Genomic DNA, 18,370 nt, shown 5'->3' with positions numbered 1-18,370 from the left:
CGACAGGAAAAACAGCAATCGCTGCTGGGCCATGTGTATTCTAAAGGGCTGTGTTCATATCAGTGTATTATTTGGTAAATATGTGCATTAAGTGCACCTTCATAATGATTTATAATGCATTCATAGAACATTAATAAGCAGAATGTATGTATACTGTAACATAGAGGCTATATGCCATCAGTGAGATTGCTCACTGCATTTGTTTTGAAAGGAATGCAATTGAACTTGACCAATATTGCTCATTAAAGATATTATAAATGCTTTGTGAAGCTTTAATCTAAATTACCGTACAACATATGAATGCATTATGAAGGTGCATAATGGTTATGGCATGTCATACATGCATACATGACAAAGCAATACAGTGCTTTTTGAATTTGTTATGTATTGCTTATGAATATGATTTTGTTTGTTATATATATATATATATATATTAAAACTGTCACGTCTTGTCCTGTTCATTGAAAGTATTGTGAAATGATGCAGTTTATTTTCACCCTCCTTTAGGATGATGAACCTACATGATGATGAGTTCATTCCTCCTGCTCCATCGATGCCGGCCCCAGGACTGCCAGTCTCTGAGGCTTCCTGGAGCAGTAGTGATTACCCTTCTGTGGAAGGTGAGGGATGAGACATAGCAGGTGTGGAGTACTGGGCACATATCGAACATAAAGCTCTGAGCTATATATACTATATATCTTCTTAATTACATCATATTCTAAGTATATGTTATGATATTTCTAAATTGAAGACCATGTCGAAAAGACTGAAAGTGCCAATAGCCATGTTTATGCTCTGTTCTTCAGGTTCCAGAGGTCGGCAGTTTGACACTTTTGTGGATGACCTTTTTGACCCTGTGTGGGACCAAGCTGTGCCTGTCAGTCCAATAAGTACTATAAACAATAAGTACTATAAACAATAAGTACTATAAACAATAAGTACTATAAAATAGCTCGGTGTAAATGCTTTGACTTGCTTATGCTTTTCAGTAATAAACAATGAGCTTTCTGTGACGTACTGCATGCAGGTATCTTTGGTCTCTCCATCTGTTCAATCTCCTTTTTTGAGGCAGTGTTTATGGTTTTAACGCATTGATGTCTGTGCTTTAAGGACGCGGAGAGAATGGCTATGCTGAACCGACGTTTGAGGGGAGGGGGTGGTATTGGCCCCATGCATCCTGGAATATATCCTACCACGGGTATGCAGATCGTGTCACTGATACCTTCTGTGGAGATCTAGGTGTTCCTTGTTATATAAATATGAAAATAAGGTTCCCCCATTCTTGCAGGTGTTCCAATGACAATGCCAATGGCAGGTTATTCCATGGGTAAGACAGAACCTGCTGACTGGTGTTCATGTTCCACATAAAAGTTCTGGTCCGAAAACTACAGATCCAGACCAAAGTTTTGTTTCAACTGACCAGTTAAGCATAAAGGGTCACAGTCACAGAGTACTCAACTGGTTGGTTGAAATAAAACGTTGGTCTGGATTTGTACTTTCTGGACCTGAACTTTCCACCTCGGCACATATTATACACTTCACCGATCCTCCTGTGCAGAGTAATATAAACTTCCAGTGCAGTAATGCTTTTACAGCATCAACAACTGACACAGACAAGAATATTAATCATTATCATATTAGATAGCTTGTATCTGTTTACATATGTTCCCTTAGTTAAGGTCAATCGTTGTTTTAATATTTAAATATTTGTCAGAATGTCTCTAGCAAATCTTATAAACCCCAAGTCCTATTTGTTCTTCCAGTCATCTGCTGATCTGACCCCCTGGCATAATGAGTTTTGCCCTTAAGTACGCTGACATCCTCATGTCTTTTCCGCAGGGATGCCCGCAGTGCCCAGCTATCCAGCTGTGCCTGCCATGCCGGCAGCAGCCCCAGTGTTTCCCAGCATGCCTGGTAAGGAGCTGGACCACGCCGGCCTAAAATGATAGTAGTACTGCCTTTCACTGAATACATTCATTTCTTAATGAAAAGGTATGATGATGCAACCTGCCATGCCCCAGCCTGCACCAGTAATGGATCCCCAGCAGATGGCAGCACAGCAACAGGCCTTCATCAGCCAGCAGGCTTTTGTCATGGGAAGTGTTTTTATCGAAACATCGAGATTTTGTGTAGACAGAGACATCCGAGTATATATATAGAATATATCTATATTTTTGTTACAGGCTCAACAGATGACTCTGCAGGCCATAAGCCTTTCACAGCAGCAGCAGCAGGAGCAGCTACAGAGGGAGCGGCAGCAGCAGCAGGAGCAGCTACAGAGGGAGCGGCAGCAGCAGCAGGAGCAGCTACAGAGGGAGCGGCAGCAGGAGCAGCTACAGAGGGAGCGGCAGCAGCGTTTGGAGCAGCCACCGCGACAGATAGTGCCAAGAGCAGCACCTGTACCTTCCCCTCAACCATCTCCCAAGACTGCTCCCTACCAGGAGACCCCAGAGTCTCAGCCTAGGCACAGTACCCCAGAGGTACACCCCTTACAAACCCTTAAGGCTGAGTTAAACTTTTCCATAGAATCTACGCCATCGGTAGCTGTGTACCCAACACCCTAGCATGACATTTGTAGTTAAATTTCTGGGGGGATGGGTGCCAGCCTACAGCACAGGCTATGGCACAGGCTACAGCACAGGCTACAGCACAGGTTACGGCACAGGCTATGGCACAGGCTACGGAAGTATAGATCAGCCTTCATATGCTAAGCTAAGTCAGACCACTATTGTCATGGCTCATGTATCACTTTTTTTTAAGGCTGTTTGAATGCAAATATTTCTACAGTCAATTTTATATGTGTATTGACAGCCAGAGGAGATTGTAGACACTTCTACGACTGATGAGCTAGAATCCTTTAAAGAGAAGAGAGACTTTTTCCAGAAGATTGGTAAGGAGAATGAAACAAGGCCATGGCTGTCTTACTCCTGGTAACCTTCAATATGTTTGACCATTTAAGCTTGTGGAGCTTAAAATGGAGCTGGGAGCAGCAGTCTATTTGTTGAGGTTAAATTGTTTAGTTGGACAAAGGTCACACGATCAAATCAGTTTCAGGCATAGCACAATTTAATGTGATGATACGGATTATTTTGTATGTATTTGTAATTGCTGGTGAATCACACACATGAGTTGTACCATTTGTATTATTTATAGCCAGGAACACACAGTACTTTACTCTGACCTAAAGAAGACACCATAGAAAGTATGTTATTAACCACAAGTCCAGCACTTTAATAGGAAACAAGGCAAGATAAAATGCATTATTTATTTTTAATGTTTTTTACATAGCCACACTTACTAATAGCATGTAATATTTATTCATATTCACAATCAAATGATACTGTGGTCATGCCCTTTATTTTTATTGAACTTGTGATTATTATTGTGTTTTCCCTTGCTTTTAATTCCTCCCCTTTGTCTCAGAAGGATCACAAAAAGTGAATCCTCCACCAAAGCCTCCGAAACCACGGCCATCCCCCCTTCAGACGGTGGAAAGGACAAGCATGCCGGAAGAGCCCAAGCCTCCATCTTCAAGGACACCCAAAGGTCAGACTCTCACTCAGGAATGGCAACCCTGCTTTGGCCATTAAACATTTAAATAACTGACTGAATAAATTAAGACCTTTAAAAATAATGTTGTAAGCACGTTTTAAGATCAAACTGGATTAGCAGATGAGGAATGAAAAAGGACTTTGCCTTAAATGTTCAGATATAAAAATGCATAACGAGATAAATTACCTAAAGCTCTTTTGATAAGAGCTTCATCTAATTGCCATGACCCTGTAGCATGCTGGGTAAGTGGTTATGTAAGATGGATGGATGGATGGATGGATGGATGACTTGTACTACTGGTTATATTTACAAAGTGTCTTTTTACAGCTAATTAAAAAGATAGTTTACTGTTTTTACAGATTACTGTTTTGGATATAATTCCATCTAAGGTAGATAAAACTTTTCCCCCCCCAGCAAAGCCACCTCCTGAACCAAAACCAGTGAAAGATGACCCCCCCTCTCCCACCTCTCCTAAACCACAACCTAGCAGCCACATACGAGAAATTGTCAAACTGTATCAGAGCCGCCCTCTTCCTGAGGCTGTACCATTCAAACCTGTGAGGTCAGTTTTTAAATATAATTATATATAATATAATTGTTTCTTGGCTCTGTGCAGCTGATACAGAGTGGGTTTAAATTATGTTAATTTATTGGATTTACTAACTGACTATCAGTGGAAATTCTAATAATTGTGACAGATACAAGCTTCATGAAAGCACAGTGAAACTTCTTCATTTTAAGGGGCAATAGCATTTAATTAAGCAGAATTGTTCATCATTCATTAAGTCAGAAGACTTGAAGATATGGTGCAGCTGGAAATTATGGCTAAATGATGTCTAGCCATAAACGACAGCGATACAATATAAACCAGTGAACCCAAATCTAGTGATGTCATTGATTTTGTTGATTTTTAAGGATTCCTGCAAAATCTTTTGTGAAGAAAAATGACCCTAAAGAAGAGGCACTGGCAATTCTAAAGGCAAATGCACCAGCTGTGCCTTCCAAGGTGAGAACTTCACTTTGTCGTAGCATTTGGGTCTAGCACCAGTTAACCGTACATCCAATAGTACACAAGTACCAGAGTCTAAGAGTCTTAAAAGATTGTAGATAAGCCATTTTTCATAAACAAATCATTTTGTTGATTCACACAATAAATATCCGTATTACTTTTTAAAGTATTATAACATAGCACACCTTCCCAAAATTATCATCTTTCTTCAGTTATACAATATATATATATATATTATATACAGTATATAGTAAATATTAAATATTATCAACACAAAATAATAATATATATATTATACATTATTGTAGTGCTTATAAGTAGGCATTTTTTGAAGTGATTCAAATTCAGTATCACAAGGAAAATACCGTTCCCCCCTTCGTGTGATTTTAACCAGCAACCTCATCCAAAGTGCTGCATTTTAGCTGCTACTGTATACCGATACCTGTGCTCTCTTTGTACTCTTCGCCAGAAAGAACAAGTTCCTCTTCCAGCGCTTCAGAACCAAACATCAGTGTCCCCTCCTCCAAACTCTCAGAGGTCCATCTCAAAAGAAATGAGGCAAAAGCAGCAGTCCTTAGCTGACCTTTTCGGCTCTACCCGCTTCAAAAACCCACCCCCTCCACCAAATCTCCCCCCTCCACCTCCTGAGCCCCTCCCTGCCTTCATCCCAGACCCTCCACCAATGATGGCTCCAGTAATCAGTGAGTATCAAGGCTGCAGTTTTTCTCCTGATACACCAATGAAGCACATACAGTACATGCACAAAAATCAGACTAACAACCATCATAAAATTCCTACCTAGTCTTTAGGCTCTGTGTTCCTGTCCAGCTCATCTTGACCTCTATGTTCTGTTTTAACAAGGAGATCAACAGCCCCCATCCAAGCAGCTACGACTGTTTGTACCCACACTCACATCAAGCAACCTGTAAATATGTCAGCACTGTTAGGAACCCTTTCCAAGCCGAATGTCATACTCATTGTGTTTGTTTCTGCAGGTGAACGTAAAAGACTCACCAGTGAGGAGACCATTGTGTCACAGCTAGACAAATTCTCAGCCAGTGTTTACTTCTCATACTCTAACATGCCTGGTAAATTCTTCCTGCGAAAAGAGGTAGGTACTACAGCTCGATGAAAAAAGTAGCTGCAGTGTATTTCAAATGAATAGAATTAAGGAGAATTAACCATGAATGGCTCTCAATGTACTTGCACCATTTCCCCCGTATGTTTCAGGTGTTCTACCCCCGGGAGAAGTTTAACCATCCTTATGTCCTTAACCTTCTGTGCGAGCAAGTTAGTAAGAATTTGCACAAATTACTGATTTAAACCTGACAGGACTGTATCATGTCCTGCTGATCATTCTCCTGGGTCTGTTTGTAGTTCCCTGCCTAACGTTTCAGTTACCTCTGATTTTGGAATTCTAGACATCCGTTGAGATTTATGATGTGCTTTGCCTCCAGATCATGAGGGACACCTACTCAGACTCCTGCATACGTATCTCCAGAGAGGAACGGCGGAAGATGAAGGACCTGCTGGGTATGGAATAATTCAACTACAATAAGAAAGTAATACAGAAATAGTGATTCTGTATGTGAATATAGATGTGCCTTCAAATCATCGTTTTATATGTCTCTAGTTCAGACTGACGGTCAAATGAGTCTTCTTTTGCAAAGCGCTAACTGCATATGACGTTCCACTCATTGTCATATTCACATGGACACATCGACATCTTCTCCAGCTGGATTTCACATAGGCACCAGTATCCGCGCAGTGCAGGATGACACTGTAAAGAAGAGGATCATAATGGCAGCCCGTGACAACTGGACCAATTACTTCTCACGCCTCTTCCCCGTGACAGTCAGTTGCCCAGGAAGCTTCTCACATGCACCCACACACGGTTCGCCTTCTGAAGGCATGCCTCCCTCTGTTCTCATTACTGTCTCTTCTGTCAGGGTGGGAATTCTGGAGACACAGAGGCACTGGGGGTGTCGCACCGTGGGATTCGCTTGCTGCGAGTTGCCAGGGCGTCAGGCATCAACCCAAAACACCTCAAGGTGCTCCGTAGCTACAGGTAGGCTGCATCTTTTCCTACCTCTTCTACTTCAGTAATCCTTTACAATTAAAACAGTTACCCCTGATTAAAAATCACACACAAAGGCAGACTACCTTCTTGGCCTCTTAAGGGACAACCACGTTACTCATTTGAGTATGTACTATGTCAGATCCTCTTATCATTCAGTGTCAGGAGATATGAATGTATGTGTTTTCCTGCTGGCATGGGTACAGCTACGCAGAGGTGCTGTCTGTGGAGCAGAGAGGGCCACACGTCATGGAGTTCCTGCTGAAAAGCGAGCAGCTAGAGCTACATTCCCCTCGGACCCCACAAATTGTTGCTATGGTTCGGTTCTTCATTACTGAGCTTCTCAAGGTAAATCCCTGAGGAACATCTCGATTTTTTTTTTGCCTGCGCTGTTCCCCCTCGGCCGGCTTCATCTAGTCTCAGCTCATTTTCTTCTTCCTCTTGCCATTATGCTCACCCTGACAACCAAGGAAATCGAATGAATAGTACATGGAACCCATTGTCCCTTTGCTGGTGACGTTTCAGGACTCAGCCCATGTGGTGGCCCTAAAGAGCTACGTGACCGATGATAAGAGCCTGCTAAGCTTCCAGAAGGGGGACATCATTAAGCTACTCCCCATGGAAGAGACACAAGCAGGTACAGCAATGCCCTGGATAATACTGCAAAAAAGCCCACTTGATCCCATAAAGCACAGTATGCAGCTTAACTCAACATAACCCAAAAATACATCCTTTTAAACCTAGCTTTGAGAAGTTTTATTGGTGACTTAAAGCTCTCGTCTATAATGTATTATAATGGTGGGTATAGGAATTAATAAAGCATTACAGCATCTTCTATTGACAGTCATAAGGCACATAGTGATGATTATAATACTTAATAAGTAATGCATTATAATGGTTGTTATGAGCATTAAGGATGCTTTGTACTGCATTATAGTGCATTGTCAATGAGAGCTTCATAAAGCATTCATAATGCATAATAAACATGGCTATGATGTGCTATGCCCTTTTATAAATATTTATAAGCATATTTATAATGCTTTATGGGTGCATTATAATGTATTCTGAATGTGTTCATAGATTCTTATAGACATGGCATTCATATAAAATGTTACCATTTCATTTTTTTTTACTTTTAACTTTCATGTTTTTTTCTTTTGATCAGGTTGGAAGTTTGGCTCCATCGGTGGGCGCTGTGGTCTTTTCCCCGCCAAGCTGACCCAGCCTGCGGCCCCCCCAGACTATCACTGCACCCAGATCGAACGGCGTGACGAGCTCCGAAAGAGCTTGCGAGTGAAGCCTCCCTCGGACCCGCCACAGAAACAGTCGACGAGGTCCTCACCTCCAGACACCCCCGTGATGGGCGAGCACAGGCATGAGGGCTCGCCGCCGGTCTCCGATGGCGACGGCCAGGAGTTCTTCCTCATGGAGTTTGCAACAAAGTACTTCAGGGAGGCTGCGACGGGGTGAGGGGCGTGGTCAGCTCTCATTGATCAATTTAGGCTTCATTTTAAATGTTTTAAATGGAATCTACCATGCCAACTCTACTAAAAAACCCTATCAGAGAATAAACGAAAAGCCCAAAAACTAGCTCCCAGTTCATGAAATAATGACATAGTGTCAGTATTTTCTAACTCCTCTTCTCTCTTATTTCCCCATGCTTCTCACAGATTGGGCTGGAAAGGTTTAGCTGCAGAGGGAAGAAGCTGTGCAGAGATGGTTCAGCACACAAAGGTTGGATTTGTTCCACTTAAACCAAAGAAAAAGATTAACAGGAATAAAATAAATCCAAGTAAGACCATTGTGGTAACAATATTTCTCATGGTCAGGTTCCCATTCAGGAATCCCTGATCTTCTACTCAGACAATGAGCTGAACGAGCTTGCAGCACAGTGCTTCATGAGTGAGTTTCTCTGCCCCTTACAGAAACCTGCTTACATATTCCTTCTACCCATATCATTCACTTTTCATTTGGTTCCCTCACTCCCAGGCGTGATGCGATTTATGGGGGACCAGCCTTTGATGAAGCACCAGACGGAGGGAGATTGTTTAAACAGCATCTTGCAGGTTGGCCTCCTTACATACTGCATACAGTCACACATCTCCATATTAAAAAAATAAATAAACAGCTTGGTTCATATAAGGCTATCAAGCATTTTTATTTCATTTATGACAATGAATGATGTTTTTTATATGTTCACTACAAGTCAGTGTTTTATCTTATATGATAATGGCCACATTCATACCAAAAAACATACTTGACATGTAACACACTCAACAGAAAAGTCTATAGGAAATATATAAAACATTTCCAAGAACTTTACATTTTACCATATGTGATTACATATGGCTTTAGTAGGAAATATTTGTTTATGGCTTATTATTTCTTAATAAAGTTTTATATTGTTTTTATATTACTGGAATGAAAGACACATATTATCTCTCCAGATTCAGCTGGTTTAATTAGACATGAGAAAATTCAGTGAGATGAACTCAGCTATGTTCTGTTCTCAGAACTCAATGTGAATGCATAAACTGAAAAAGAAAGTGTCCTTTTCAAAATACTAGTTGTGTGGAACCACTGTCCATGATTCAGTTGAGTTCATTCAAGGAACTATGCATAAAAAGTAATACTGACAAAACATTCATTTAATATATATTTTACATGCATAAAGGGCATATACAACTAATGATACATACATTTAATATGGACTGTACATGAATGTAGAACTTATATGTTTGACAGTAGATTTATTTAATAAGTTTTACATCAGGGGTGGGGAACCTGTTCCATGGAGGGCCAGTGCGGGTTTTTGAGATGACCTCTGAATCAGCCAATAATAAAACAGTGGTTCTCAACTCCAATCCTGTAGACCCACTGTTATTGGCTGATTGAGAGGCCATCCCAAAAACCCGCACCGGTCCTCCATGGATCAGGTTCCCTACCCCTGTTTTACATAAAAAAAGGACATATATGTCTAATGCCCCATTAAGTTAATATGAATTTTGCCCTGTGACCCTGAATAGGACAAGTGGTTACAGAAAATGCATGGATGGATATTTATTTTGAGTGTCATATAAAAAGTCTATATGATTGGGGTAAAAAATGTGTTATTTTAAAAAATAACTTTTCCATATGGCTTGCTTAATGACCGGGATATGTTCTGAGAAATGTGTCAAGTGATGTCATTGTTGTGTGAACATCATAGAGTCAGGGTGACAAACTCTCACGCAGACTCACGCTTCCTGACTCACGCTTTCTGAATCTTTCTGACTGCATACAGTATGCAATTCCAAGGATTTGTGGCTGATTGGGATTAACTTGTATCTTCCTACTACAGCTGGGGAAGGAGAAGGAGTTCCTGAGGGATGAGATCTACTGCCAGGTGATAAAGCAGACGACCCAAAACCCACGCAAGTGAGTTGCGGTTCAACAGAAGTATGAGTATGTTTGTGCGACACCTCTCCCAGAAGCCCTGTAATGCCTCTCGTGTCTCCATGCAGGGAGAGCTGTACCCTTGGCTGGCGTCTGATGAATCTGGTGACAGGTTTCTTCCCATGCTCGAGCACCCTGAGGCCCTATATTGTCCGACATCTGAAGGACTGCGCCCAAGACACTGCACACCCCTATCAGGGTAGGGACCACTTTGACATAGACCCACCAACCTGGCCTGCAGAAGTACAGTATATGAATGCATACGCTAGGGCTGTCATTTTTTAACGGATACTCCAACATTTGTTTGCGCATGATGTGAAAAATTCTATTCAAAGTATAATTAACAAATTAGAATGTTAACGTGTCAGGGAGGCATTAGACCATTTGTTGTAATTTTGTTGTTTGTTGTTTGTCATCTATGGAGCCTCAACAAGGTCAGGCAGGAAAATAATTTTCTGAAATAGTTTTGTGATCCAACTACACTTGACCACTTGCTATTTGCTGCAACGTGAAGGTATGGATAAACCTAAATAATACAAACATTTCCTGTAAAGTGTGCTGTAAGCATTAAACGGTGGGGGACAATGTACAGCATGTAACTTCAATATTATGCATTTTAATATGTATTTATTAGTAATTCTGCTGTGTCCACTCACCGCCAGTGACTAAGCAAGACAGCTGGGCTACTGAATGTGAAGTGCACACAAACACTGAAATATATTACAAACATTGAAAGATATTACAGTCGGAAAACTGCATATAAAGCTAACTTTACCGTGGTGTTGGAGTTAAGGTTTAAACTCGAAACCGCTTTCTGGATATATATTTCAGTATATATCTGCATATCCCCACAAACATCAAGTGAGAATATAAGGAGGTATACCCGGAAGTGGGTTCAGGTTTAAACCTTAACTATGACACTGTGGTAAAAGGTGAATTTTAATTAAAATTTCAATGTTTGTGTGTGCACTTCAAGTTCAATAGCCCAACTGTCTTGTTTACAGTCACTGGTGGTGAATGGGCATATAAAAACACATATATTAAAGTTACATAATGTGCATTGTACCCTACAGTTTATTGCTTAAAGCACACTTTGCAGGACATGTGTGTATTGTTTATATCTATACTTATTAGTCCATTAACTCCATGTTTCGTACTTTAAATGAACACAGTACAGTCATCATTAGTAACGCAAAACTATTAAAAAAATATTTTCCCATCCAGTTTGTGTGACATTACACAAACTGTTAATTAAATACTGAAAAGTATAATTCATCATGTTTTTTTTTTTTCTTTTTTGGGGGGGGGGGGGGGGTTCACAGGTATTAAAATATATTCCAATGAATTGCGTGACATTTGAAATTAGTTCAAACTTGATTTTTGAAAAATGCGACAACCTTACAGCAGGGGTCTCAAACTCCAGTCCTGGGGGGCCGGAGCCCTGTGTAGCTTAGATCTTTCCTTGTTCCACCACAAATGATTCAGCTCAAGAGCTGTGTGGTAATTAGCACAAGGAGTTGAATCAGGTGTGTTAAATGAGGGTGAACCAAAAACTGTGTAGGGCTCCGGCCCTCCAGGACTGAAGTTTTAGACCCCTGCCTTACAGCAAAGGCCGCAAACTCAAATACCCCGGCGGCCACTCCATATATATACATTTATAATCTCCTAAACAGACACCAGTAAAAATGGTTGAACGTGGTGCCAGGAAATTTTACCACCGCTGATTAGCAGAATGACGTTACATTGATCGGCGGGCTAGGTTTAAAAATGAGGTACCGCGGGCTGGATAGAGCCATCTTACAGGCTGGTACTTTTGAGACGCCTGCTTTACAGACTCTGACACCCATGTGTCTGGCTCTGCAGCTGCTCTTATTGTATGTAGGACATATTTAGGAGTTCTTCATTCAGTCCATGTGTTCGTGTCCTTCAGAGCTGTCCCGCACCGCTGAGGAGAATCTGACACGCTCCCTGACCTACGGTGGCCGCAGACACGTCCCCTCTCAAGTGGAGATCGGTGCCATCTTGGTATGACAAACATACAAGGGCAAACAAAGAATCCAAACTCTAAGATACCACCCGCACATACAAAAGTACGGATCAAAAGTCTGCTCTAGAGTGAGAGAGACAGACTGAAAGAGAGAAACATAAAAACACTATAGACTTATTTAAAGCTACTTTCCCACATTTTACCTAAGTGTATGGAAATGTGCAAGTTATGTCTTGGTGTAGGATCTGATTAAAGGTGTTGCTTAGTAAATGAATGATCGTTGAGTTGACTAGTGCACTGCAGAGCAATTCTGAGGTTGTGGATCAAAACCTCCCTTGAAGATTATAGCTAAGCAGGAGAGGGATTTTTTTAACTTTAGGAAACACTTTTCTTGAGGCGGCACGAATAATGTAGTAGTATACTCTTACTTAATGTATTAATTCATGACAGATCATGTATTTCATGCACTAATTTAGTACATTATTTCATCATTTGTTTTCGAGTAGTAACTGAGTAACTAAGTTGTTTGTGCCCCCTCAGATAAAATGTTATCAAACATCATTTATGTTTTACTATTTTATTTTACTGTTTTTTTACTTATTAAATGAGGGAACCTCATTTCATTGCCTGCAGTAATTGCGGTAACTGCTGTACTGTCCTGCATCTTATAAATAATCTTTGATTTTTATTTGATTTGAGGATGCAGACTTGTACCCTGACCTTACAATGCTATTGTTCTTGTACCACTAAGTGGGGTACTTACCAGCAGCTAATTCACTAAAATATCCAGTTACAAATATGGGTAAAAGCAATATAATAGGCCTATAATAATGATAATCCAAATAAATTTTACCTACTTATCCTGATTAGGGCTTTGGGGTGATAGTAATAATAACAACAAAAATCAGGAGTGTTGCTAGGATCTTCTCAAACTGAGAGCATCACTAATAAACATCTGAGCTAAGCAACATGATTCCGGGCTTCTTCAGATTCACTCAGGCTTCTGCGTCATCATCGTCTGTAGTACAGCAAAGCTCCAGTTACTTGGGTTTCATTAGTGATTTAGAAGCACAACTTGCTGCCATCCTTTGTTAAAATCTTTTTACACTCCTAACTGTACCTGCAGGCAGGCAGAAGCTCGCGGCGCTTCCCCATCTCGCTCCCGGGAGGAGAGGAGTTCTCGTGTAAGATGCGCAGCTTCAGTGTGAGTGCAGCCGCTCTCATCCGCCTTCAGCCGCGATTTCGCTCACGAGTGGAACCAAACGCTGCATCTCTGGCTTCTCCGCACATGCTCTGTGCGTGTGCAGGTGGCGCTGGACGTGATGAAGGAGCTGTGCACGGAGATGGGCGTGGTGAATCCTGCAGAGGTCATGGAGTTCTCCATCCGAGCTATCCGGAGCAAGGGTGAGCGTACATGACAGCGGTACTGCAGTCTGTCACAATAGAAAGGAAGGTGTCAAATGACAACTAGGTTACTCACATTTTGGTTAAGGCCCTGAAAAGGGTTGGGCCAGATATGACAAGATTTTCTAAAAGGATTCACATACTGTGTTGTTGTTGTAACCTTGAGATGGACACCACAATTTAACACATTTAATTACAAAGCTTTACAATAATGTCCAATTTGACTAAAAGTGTTTAATTAATAATTATAACATTCACACCCTAATTCACCTACTTTATTACCGTCATTTTGATTCAACAGAAGCTTTTGTTTTTCTTTTCTAATTTTCTAATTTCTAACTTTCTTTTCCTCCTACCTATTTTTTTGCTTGGTGTCTTAGATGAATTCGTGCGCCCCATTCAACCGGATGAGTACTTGTTTGACTTCATTTTGGACAGTGACTCCATTATCCTCTCATTCCGCCGGATTATCTGGACGACGCAGCTGCACTTCGAGAATGACCTGTACATCGCGTTCCACTACCAGCAGGTGCCCCTTTGGCGTACAGCGTACCCACACTTAGGTGCCTGTGTAAATGCACACGGGCAAGGGGGCGGAGCTAGGAATTCTGGGCCCCCTGACAAAATGTGACCTCGGACACCCTCAAACATACTCTCAGTTACAGTTTTACACTTGACTGATTTTGTGAATCAATCCTTCCATTAGAGGGGAATTAGTAGATTAAATTTGTTGAATTTGTTAAATTCAGATTTGTTCAATTTCTACATTATTATGGCGTACTCAGTAGGCTGATATTCATGATAATGGTTGTATATTATTTCTAGGTTTTATACCTGACATTCTATAATTTTATGTATTTAAGGTGCCCTATAAAGTGCTCTGCCCTCTGAATCTATCATTGTATCCATGCTGCCCTGCACATGGTCATTAAGCACAGTGAGTCTTGTTGTCTTCTGCCTGCTAGGTCCTTGCTGATTACCTTGAAGGGAAGCTTTTGCTTCCAGTCAGCGGTGCCTCTGGTCTCCAGGCAATGACAGATATGGCTGTTTTTCAGCACCTGGCACTGGGACTGAAAACCCAACCCACCCAGTGAGTTTGTTATATCTAATCTCTCATCCAGGTAGACTTCATTAACTGTTGTATAAACAGAAAACAAAAATTAGTAAGTTATCATTTCCGGAGCCCTTGATTGTAGCTCAAGGCTGGAAAGAGAGGAATTAAAAGAGACATTTTTCTATAAATCTGTGAAATACTGAATGTTTATGTAATTATCTCACATTACATGCACTATATAGAAAATGTGCATGTATGTAATGTGTATTTTTCTGTGCAGGCATGAGTTGAAAGAATACCTCCCTCAGACTGAGAGGAGCAAAGCCAAGCTTCAGCAGCTGCATTCTGCAGTAAACAGACAGCTGGATGGCGCACAACATTTAAGCCCCCGTGATGCCAAAATACGCTGCCTTGGTAAATGCACTCGAGTAACGTTCACAAGCCAACGTGCCTCCAGCCTTGGTTTTGACATGTTCAATGACCTTAACGTCTCTCTCTTTTCCAGAAACCATCAGGAATCTGCCTCTCTTTAGCTGCAATATCTTTCAGGCCCAGAAAGTCAGCCACTATGAGTGTCCATCCCCTTGCCTTGTTGCTGTCAATGATGAAGACGTTTTGTTTTTGAATCCGAGAACACAGGTACTCAACTCTCAGAGCACAGCTAGCATGAAATACTGGCACGGGTGTTTCTCCTACGTTCTTCCATGACACTCAAATAAAAATGGGGCTGTATTTGCAGATTTACAATAAATGCTACTCTCGTTGCCGTTTTAGGAGATTGCTTTCAAGATCCCTCTGACTGAAGTGCAGTCCCTCCGATCAAAAAAAGAAAAGTTGCCTCAAATGGAAATAAGCTATGGTCACCCCACCTACCCAAAAACAATAACAATCCACCTCAAACAGGTACAGCAGATAACTTGTCATGACAACACATTTTTGAGTCAGTGCTAGATACTTTCCCTCTGTCCTATATGCAATTAAATAAGGTTGTGATACATTATCTCAGCAACATGTGACATTTCCTGCAGGCCAAAGAGTTATGCCACACCATTGCAACCATTATGGAGGAGCTGGTGCGACCACAGCCCGGCAGCACTAGGTCAAGATCGTCTACTGGGACACCATCTCGGCACCCGTCGGCCATGTCCTCAGTGAGCTAAAGCACCACTGCTTCACATACCACCTGAGTGGTGAGGATAGTCCAGCTAGTAAATAGTACGTATGACTGGTACTGAAGACCCAGTTGCTGCTCACTGATCAAAGGCAACTGCTGTCATACTTTGATGTTCATAAATGAACAAGGGGAAACCATCCAATATTGGTAGTGACTTTTATAGAGATATTTCTATAATCACTTATCAAAATATTTCAGTTAGCTCATGTATTTTATTTGTACCGGAAATGTTTGGCTTAAAAGTTCTATATCCAGCTTTTAAATTCACAGTAAACTACTAATAACCTGTAATTTTTAAAAAAATTCCTTTTCGAGATTGAATACTACTTTGCACAGTGTAAATTTTATACATTGCAATCAACAAATGCAAAAATTAAAAAGCACTTTTATGAGATTCCTTTCACAGTATTTTGAGATGTGGGTTTTATTTCCTTTCTTTTTTCTGTCTATTGACTTCAATGACTGCAATTTATAAATTAAACTGTATACTTCATAGCATTGCAGAAGTAAGTTTTAAGATGGTAGGTTTTTTTTAATGATGGTGGGGATATTTAGGCACAGTCCTCTTTTAGGGAAATGCTATCACATAGTTATATTTTTACTTATTGACTTTGTGTCTGTGATTGTAAAATTTCATGAGGTTGAGAACCAAAGGGCCTCTATGAGATACATTGGTAAATATGAACCATCAATCAAATGTCTCAATAATGAATTGTATTAATTTTTATAAATAAATTGTCTGATATGCCTCGGTGATAAAACTGGAAACCCTCTGTGAAAAGTGAGGACAAAATAAAACTGTATAGTAATAAAGATGATACAGCATAACGTTTACTGACCATATACTACCATCTTATGACAGGTTTACCTGTCCCCCATGTTTTCAAGGATTGCCTCTGATCAGCTCCAGATCAGTACTCTACTGTGCAAAAGTCTTATGTAGTTAAAGGACATGTTTAAGGCTATTTATCTGGATAGTAAGTGTATATTTGCTCAGAACAAAAAAAGGCAATTTAACAGGGACAACATCCTAACCCAGTGAGCCACGGCCACGAAAGGTAAGTCCTGTATCACAAAGCCGGATTTCTTGCTTAACCGGATAACTTGTTGGATTTAAGGTAGTCTGGCCTAAATGTAAGTGACTGAAGATAAAGTCAATCTTCCTTTGTGATATAGGCCCCAGGGGTTTGACCCAAAGCACTGCTGGGATTCAGACCCAGGGTCTTCAATATACTCTAGTAAGTGAGGCACTTTAACGAACTAAGCCACGGTGCCAGATCCCTTGCATTACTAGTTGCTTTAACTTTGGTAAATAATAATAATTTCTAACACAGAACAAACATGCAGCTTGCCTGTGTCTTATCCTTTTGTCATTAATGAATTATTTGTTTTTTTAAATTAACATATTAAAGGATCAAAATGACATCGCTCACTTTCTGGCACTGAATCATTCCAGTTCATTAATTTCTCTTGCTTGGTGACAGTTTGCAGTTTAGACACAGCTAACTATGGGTCTGGCCCACCGTCTTCATACTGTGCGTTTGTTTGACGTAGTGAATTTGATCTATATGTTGAGGATGTGTATTTTTTTTTTTTTACTTATTACTTTTCGTTTGTAAAGTTGATTGACTAGATATGTGAGACCGATAATATATAAATATATTTTAGGGCTGGGCGATATATCGATAAAATATCGTATTATGATGATGGACATTCATATTGTGATCAATTTGAATACTGCATGCGGGACATGGTTCATATATTGGTAACGATACTCCTTCCTGAATGGTACATGGTGACGTATACAAATAACCAGGGGCACCTTTCCCAGAAGCTCTAGATTGCATTCAGTTGCATTCTTCCTACTACGTAAGTTGCAAACTATTATGCTTTTGGGAAACGCACCCAGGCATGGCACATCTACAGGGCATAATTATGCAAGTTCATAGGTTCACACGATGCCAGTTGTGAAACTGCTGGTCTAGAACTGCTGCTGTCCAAGCGGGTGTATCATGTAGGTGCAGGAGAATGGACAGGACAGCCAGTCGTAAAATGACCCACTATCTTAACTTGTTATACTGTATATGTGACGGACGACTACAATACCGAGATACGCTCAAACTGACTTGCGTTCAAAGGTCCCAGATGCGAACGTAAGTCAAGGCAAGGCTGTCGTCTCGTTCAATAAGTGGGCCTTTGGATCAGCGAGATCGCCACCTGCTGGTGTAATCTTGAACAGGTAGTAAATCATTGAACCAAGGGAACGTCGCTGACGTTTACAAGTTTACATCTTTTCCACTAGAGTAAAGTAAAGCAATATAATGATGAGGGAGAATATCAGTGAGTGGTGGCAACCGCTAATTTCACAACGATTATTAATGTAAGGCGTTGTGTTCTTTGGACATGTTAGCTAGTCGTTGTTTTGAGCTGGCCTGTGGAAAAAAAAACTCATTAAAGGAGAAATCAAAATAGAAAATTTGATTATTTTCCATTGTTCAGGCACGTGAGCTGTTTGAAAGAGTCAGCATGCTTATCGAAAATTAACAGAAATGTTCATGGTAAGCATTAGGTTACGTCGTAATTTCGGCAAAGTATCGGTGAGCGGGTCGGAATGAACTCAAAAGAACCGAATTTGAGATGCACGATGGGACCGAAGTGCACAGACTGATGTGAAACCG

The 18,370-nt window shown here is 40.7% G+C and overlaps 1 protein-coding gene across 1 annotated transcript in view; it reads left to right on the top strand.

The window, feature by feature from the left end:
* myo15b (myosin XVB) overlaps positions 1 to 16,100 on the top strand; it is a 36,358-nt gene extending 20,258 nt beyond the window's left edge. The window contains exons 33-66 of the mRNA XM_072712787.1: positions 508 to 620; positions 807 to 877; positions 1,111 to 1,198; positions 1,289 to 1,327; positions 1,840 to 1,914; positions 1,993 to 2,097; positions 2,185 to 2,480; positions 2,812 to 2,890; positions 3,424 to 3,546; positions 3,967 to 4,114; positions 4,468 to 4,558; positions 5,031 to 5,262; positions 5,557 to 5,672; positions 5,792 to 5,851; positions 6,019 to 6,094; positions 6,297 to 6,415; positions 6,511 to 6,629; positions 6,845 to 6,986; positions 7,164 to 7,275; positions 7,804 to 8,104; positions 8,309 to 8,372; positions 8,468 to 8,540; positions 8,628 to 8,704; positions 9,979 to 10,055; positions 10,142 to 10,272; positions 12,004 to 12,098; positions 13,187 to 13,264; positions 13,368 to 13,464; positions 13,845 to 13,993; positions 14,430 to 14,554; positions 14,799 to 14,932; positions 15,024 to 15,157; positions 15,293 to 15,421; positions 15,547 to 16,100. Coding sequence (XP_072568888.1) covers positions 508 to 620; positions 807 to 877; positions 1,111 to 1,198; positions 1,289 to 1,327; positions 1,840 to 1,914; positions 1,993 to 2,097; positions 2,185 to 2,480; positions 2,812 to 2,890; positions 3,424 to 3,546; positions 3,967 to 4,114; positions 4,468 to 4,558; positions 5,031 to 5,262; positions 5,557 to 5,672; positions 5,792 to 5,851; positions 6,019 to 6,094; positions 6,297 to 6,415; positions 6,511 to 6,629; positions 6,845 to 6,986; positions 7,164 to 7,275; positions 7,804 to 8,104; positions 8,309 to 8,372; positions 8,468 to 8,540; positions 8,628 to 8,704; positions 9,979 to 10,055; positions 10,142 to 10,272; positions 12,004 to 12,098; positions 13,187 to 13,264; positions 13,368 to 13,464; positions 13,845 to 13,993; positions 14,430 to 14,554; positions 14,799 to 14,932; positions 15,024 to 15,157; positions 15,293 to 15,421; positions 15,547 to 15,678 — 4,000 coding nt within the window. The 3' untranslated portion in view covers positions 15,679 to 16,100. The remainder of the gene's footprint in view (positions 1 to 507; positions 621 to 806; positions 878 to 1,110; positions 1,199 to 1,288; positions 1,328 to 1,839; positions 1,915 to 1,992; positions 2,098 to 2,184; positions 2,481 to 2,811; positions 2,891 to 3,423; positions 3,547 to 3,966; positions 4,115 to 4,467; positions 4,559 to 5,030; positions 5,263 to 5,556; positions 5,673 to 5,791; positions 5,852 to 6,018; positions 6,095 to 6,296; positions 6,416 to 6,510; positions 6,630 to 6,844; positions 6,987 to 7,163; positions 7,276 to 7,803; positions 8,105 to 8,308; positions 8,373 to 8,467; positions 8,541 to 8,627; positions 8,705 to 9,978; positions 10,056 to 10,141; positions 10,273 to 12,003; positions 12,099 to 13,186; positions 13,265 to 13,367; positions 13,465 to 13,844; positions 13,994 to 14,429; positions 14,555 to 14,798; positions 14,933 to 15,023; positions 15,158 to 15,292; positions 15,422 to 15,546) is intronic.
* Positions 16,101 to 18,370: the final 2,270 nt, after the last annotated feature.

This window comes from Paramormyrops kingsleyae, chromosome 5 (assembly GCF_048594095.1).
Source record: "Paramormyrops kingsleyae isolate MSU_618 chromosome 5, PKINGS_0.4, whole genome shotgun sequence".
NCBI lineage: Eukaryota > Metazoa > Chordata > Actinopteri > Osteoglossiformes > Mormyridae > Paramormyrops > Paramormyrops kingsleyae.
The sequence above is the reverse complement of the archived record's forward strand: the minus strand, read 5'-3'. Positions and strand labels throughout refer to the sequence as shown.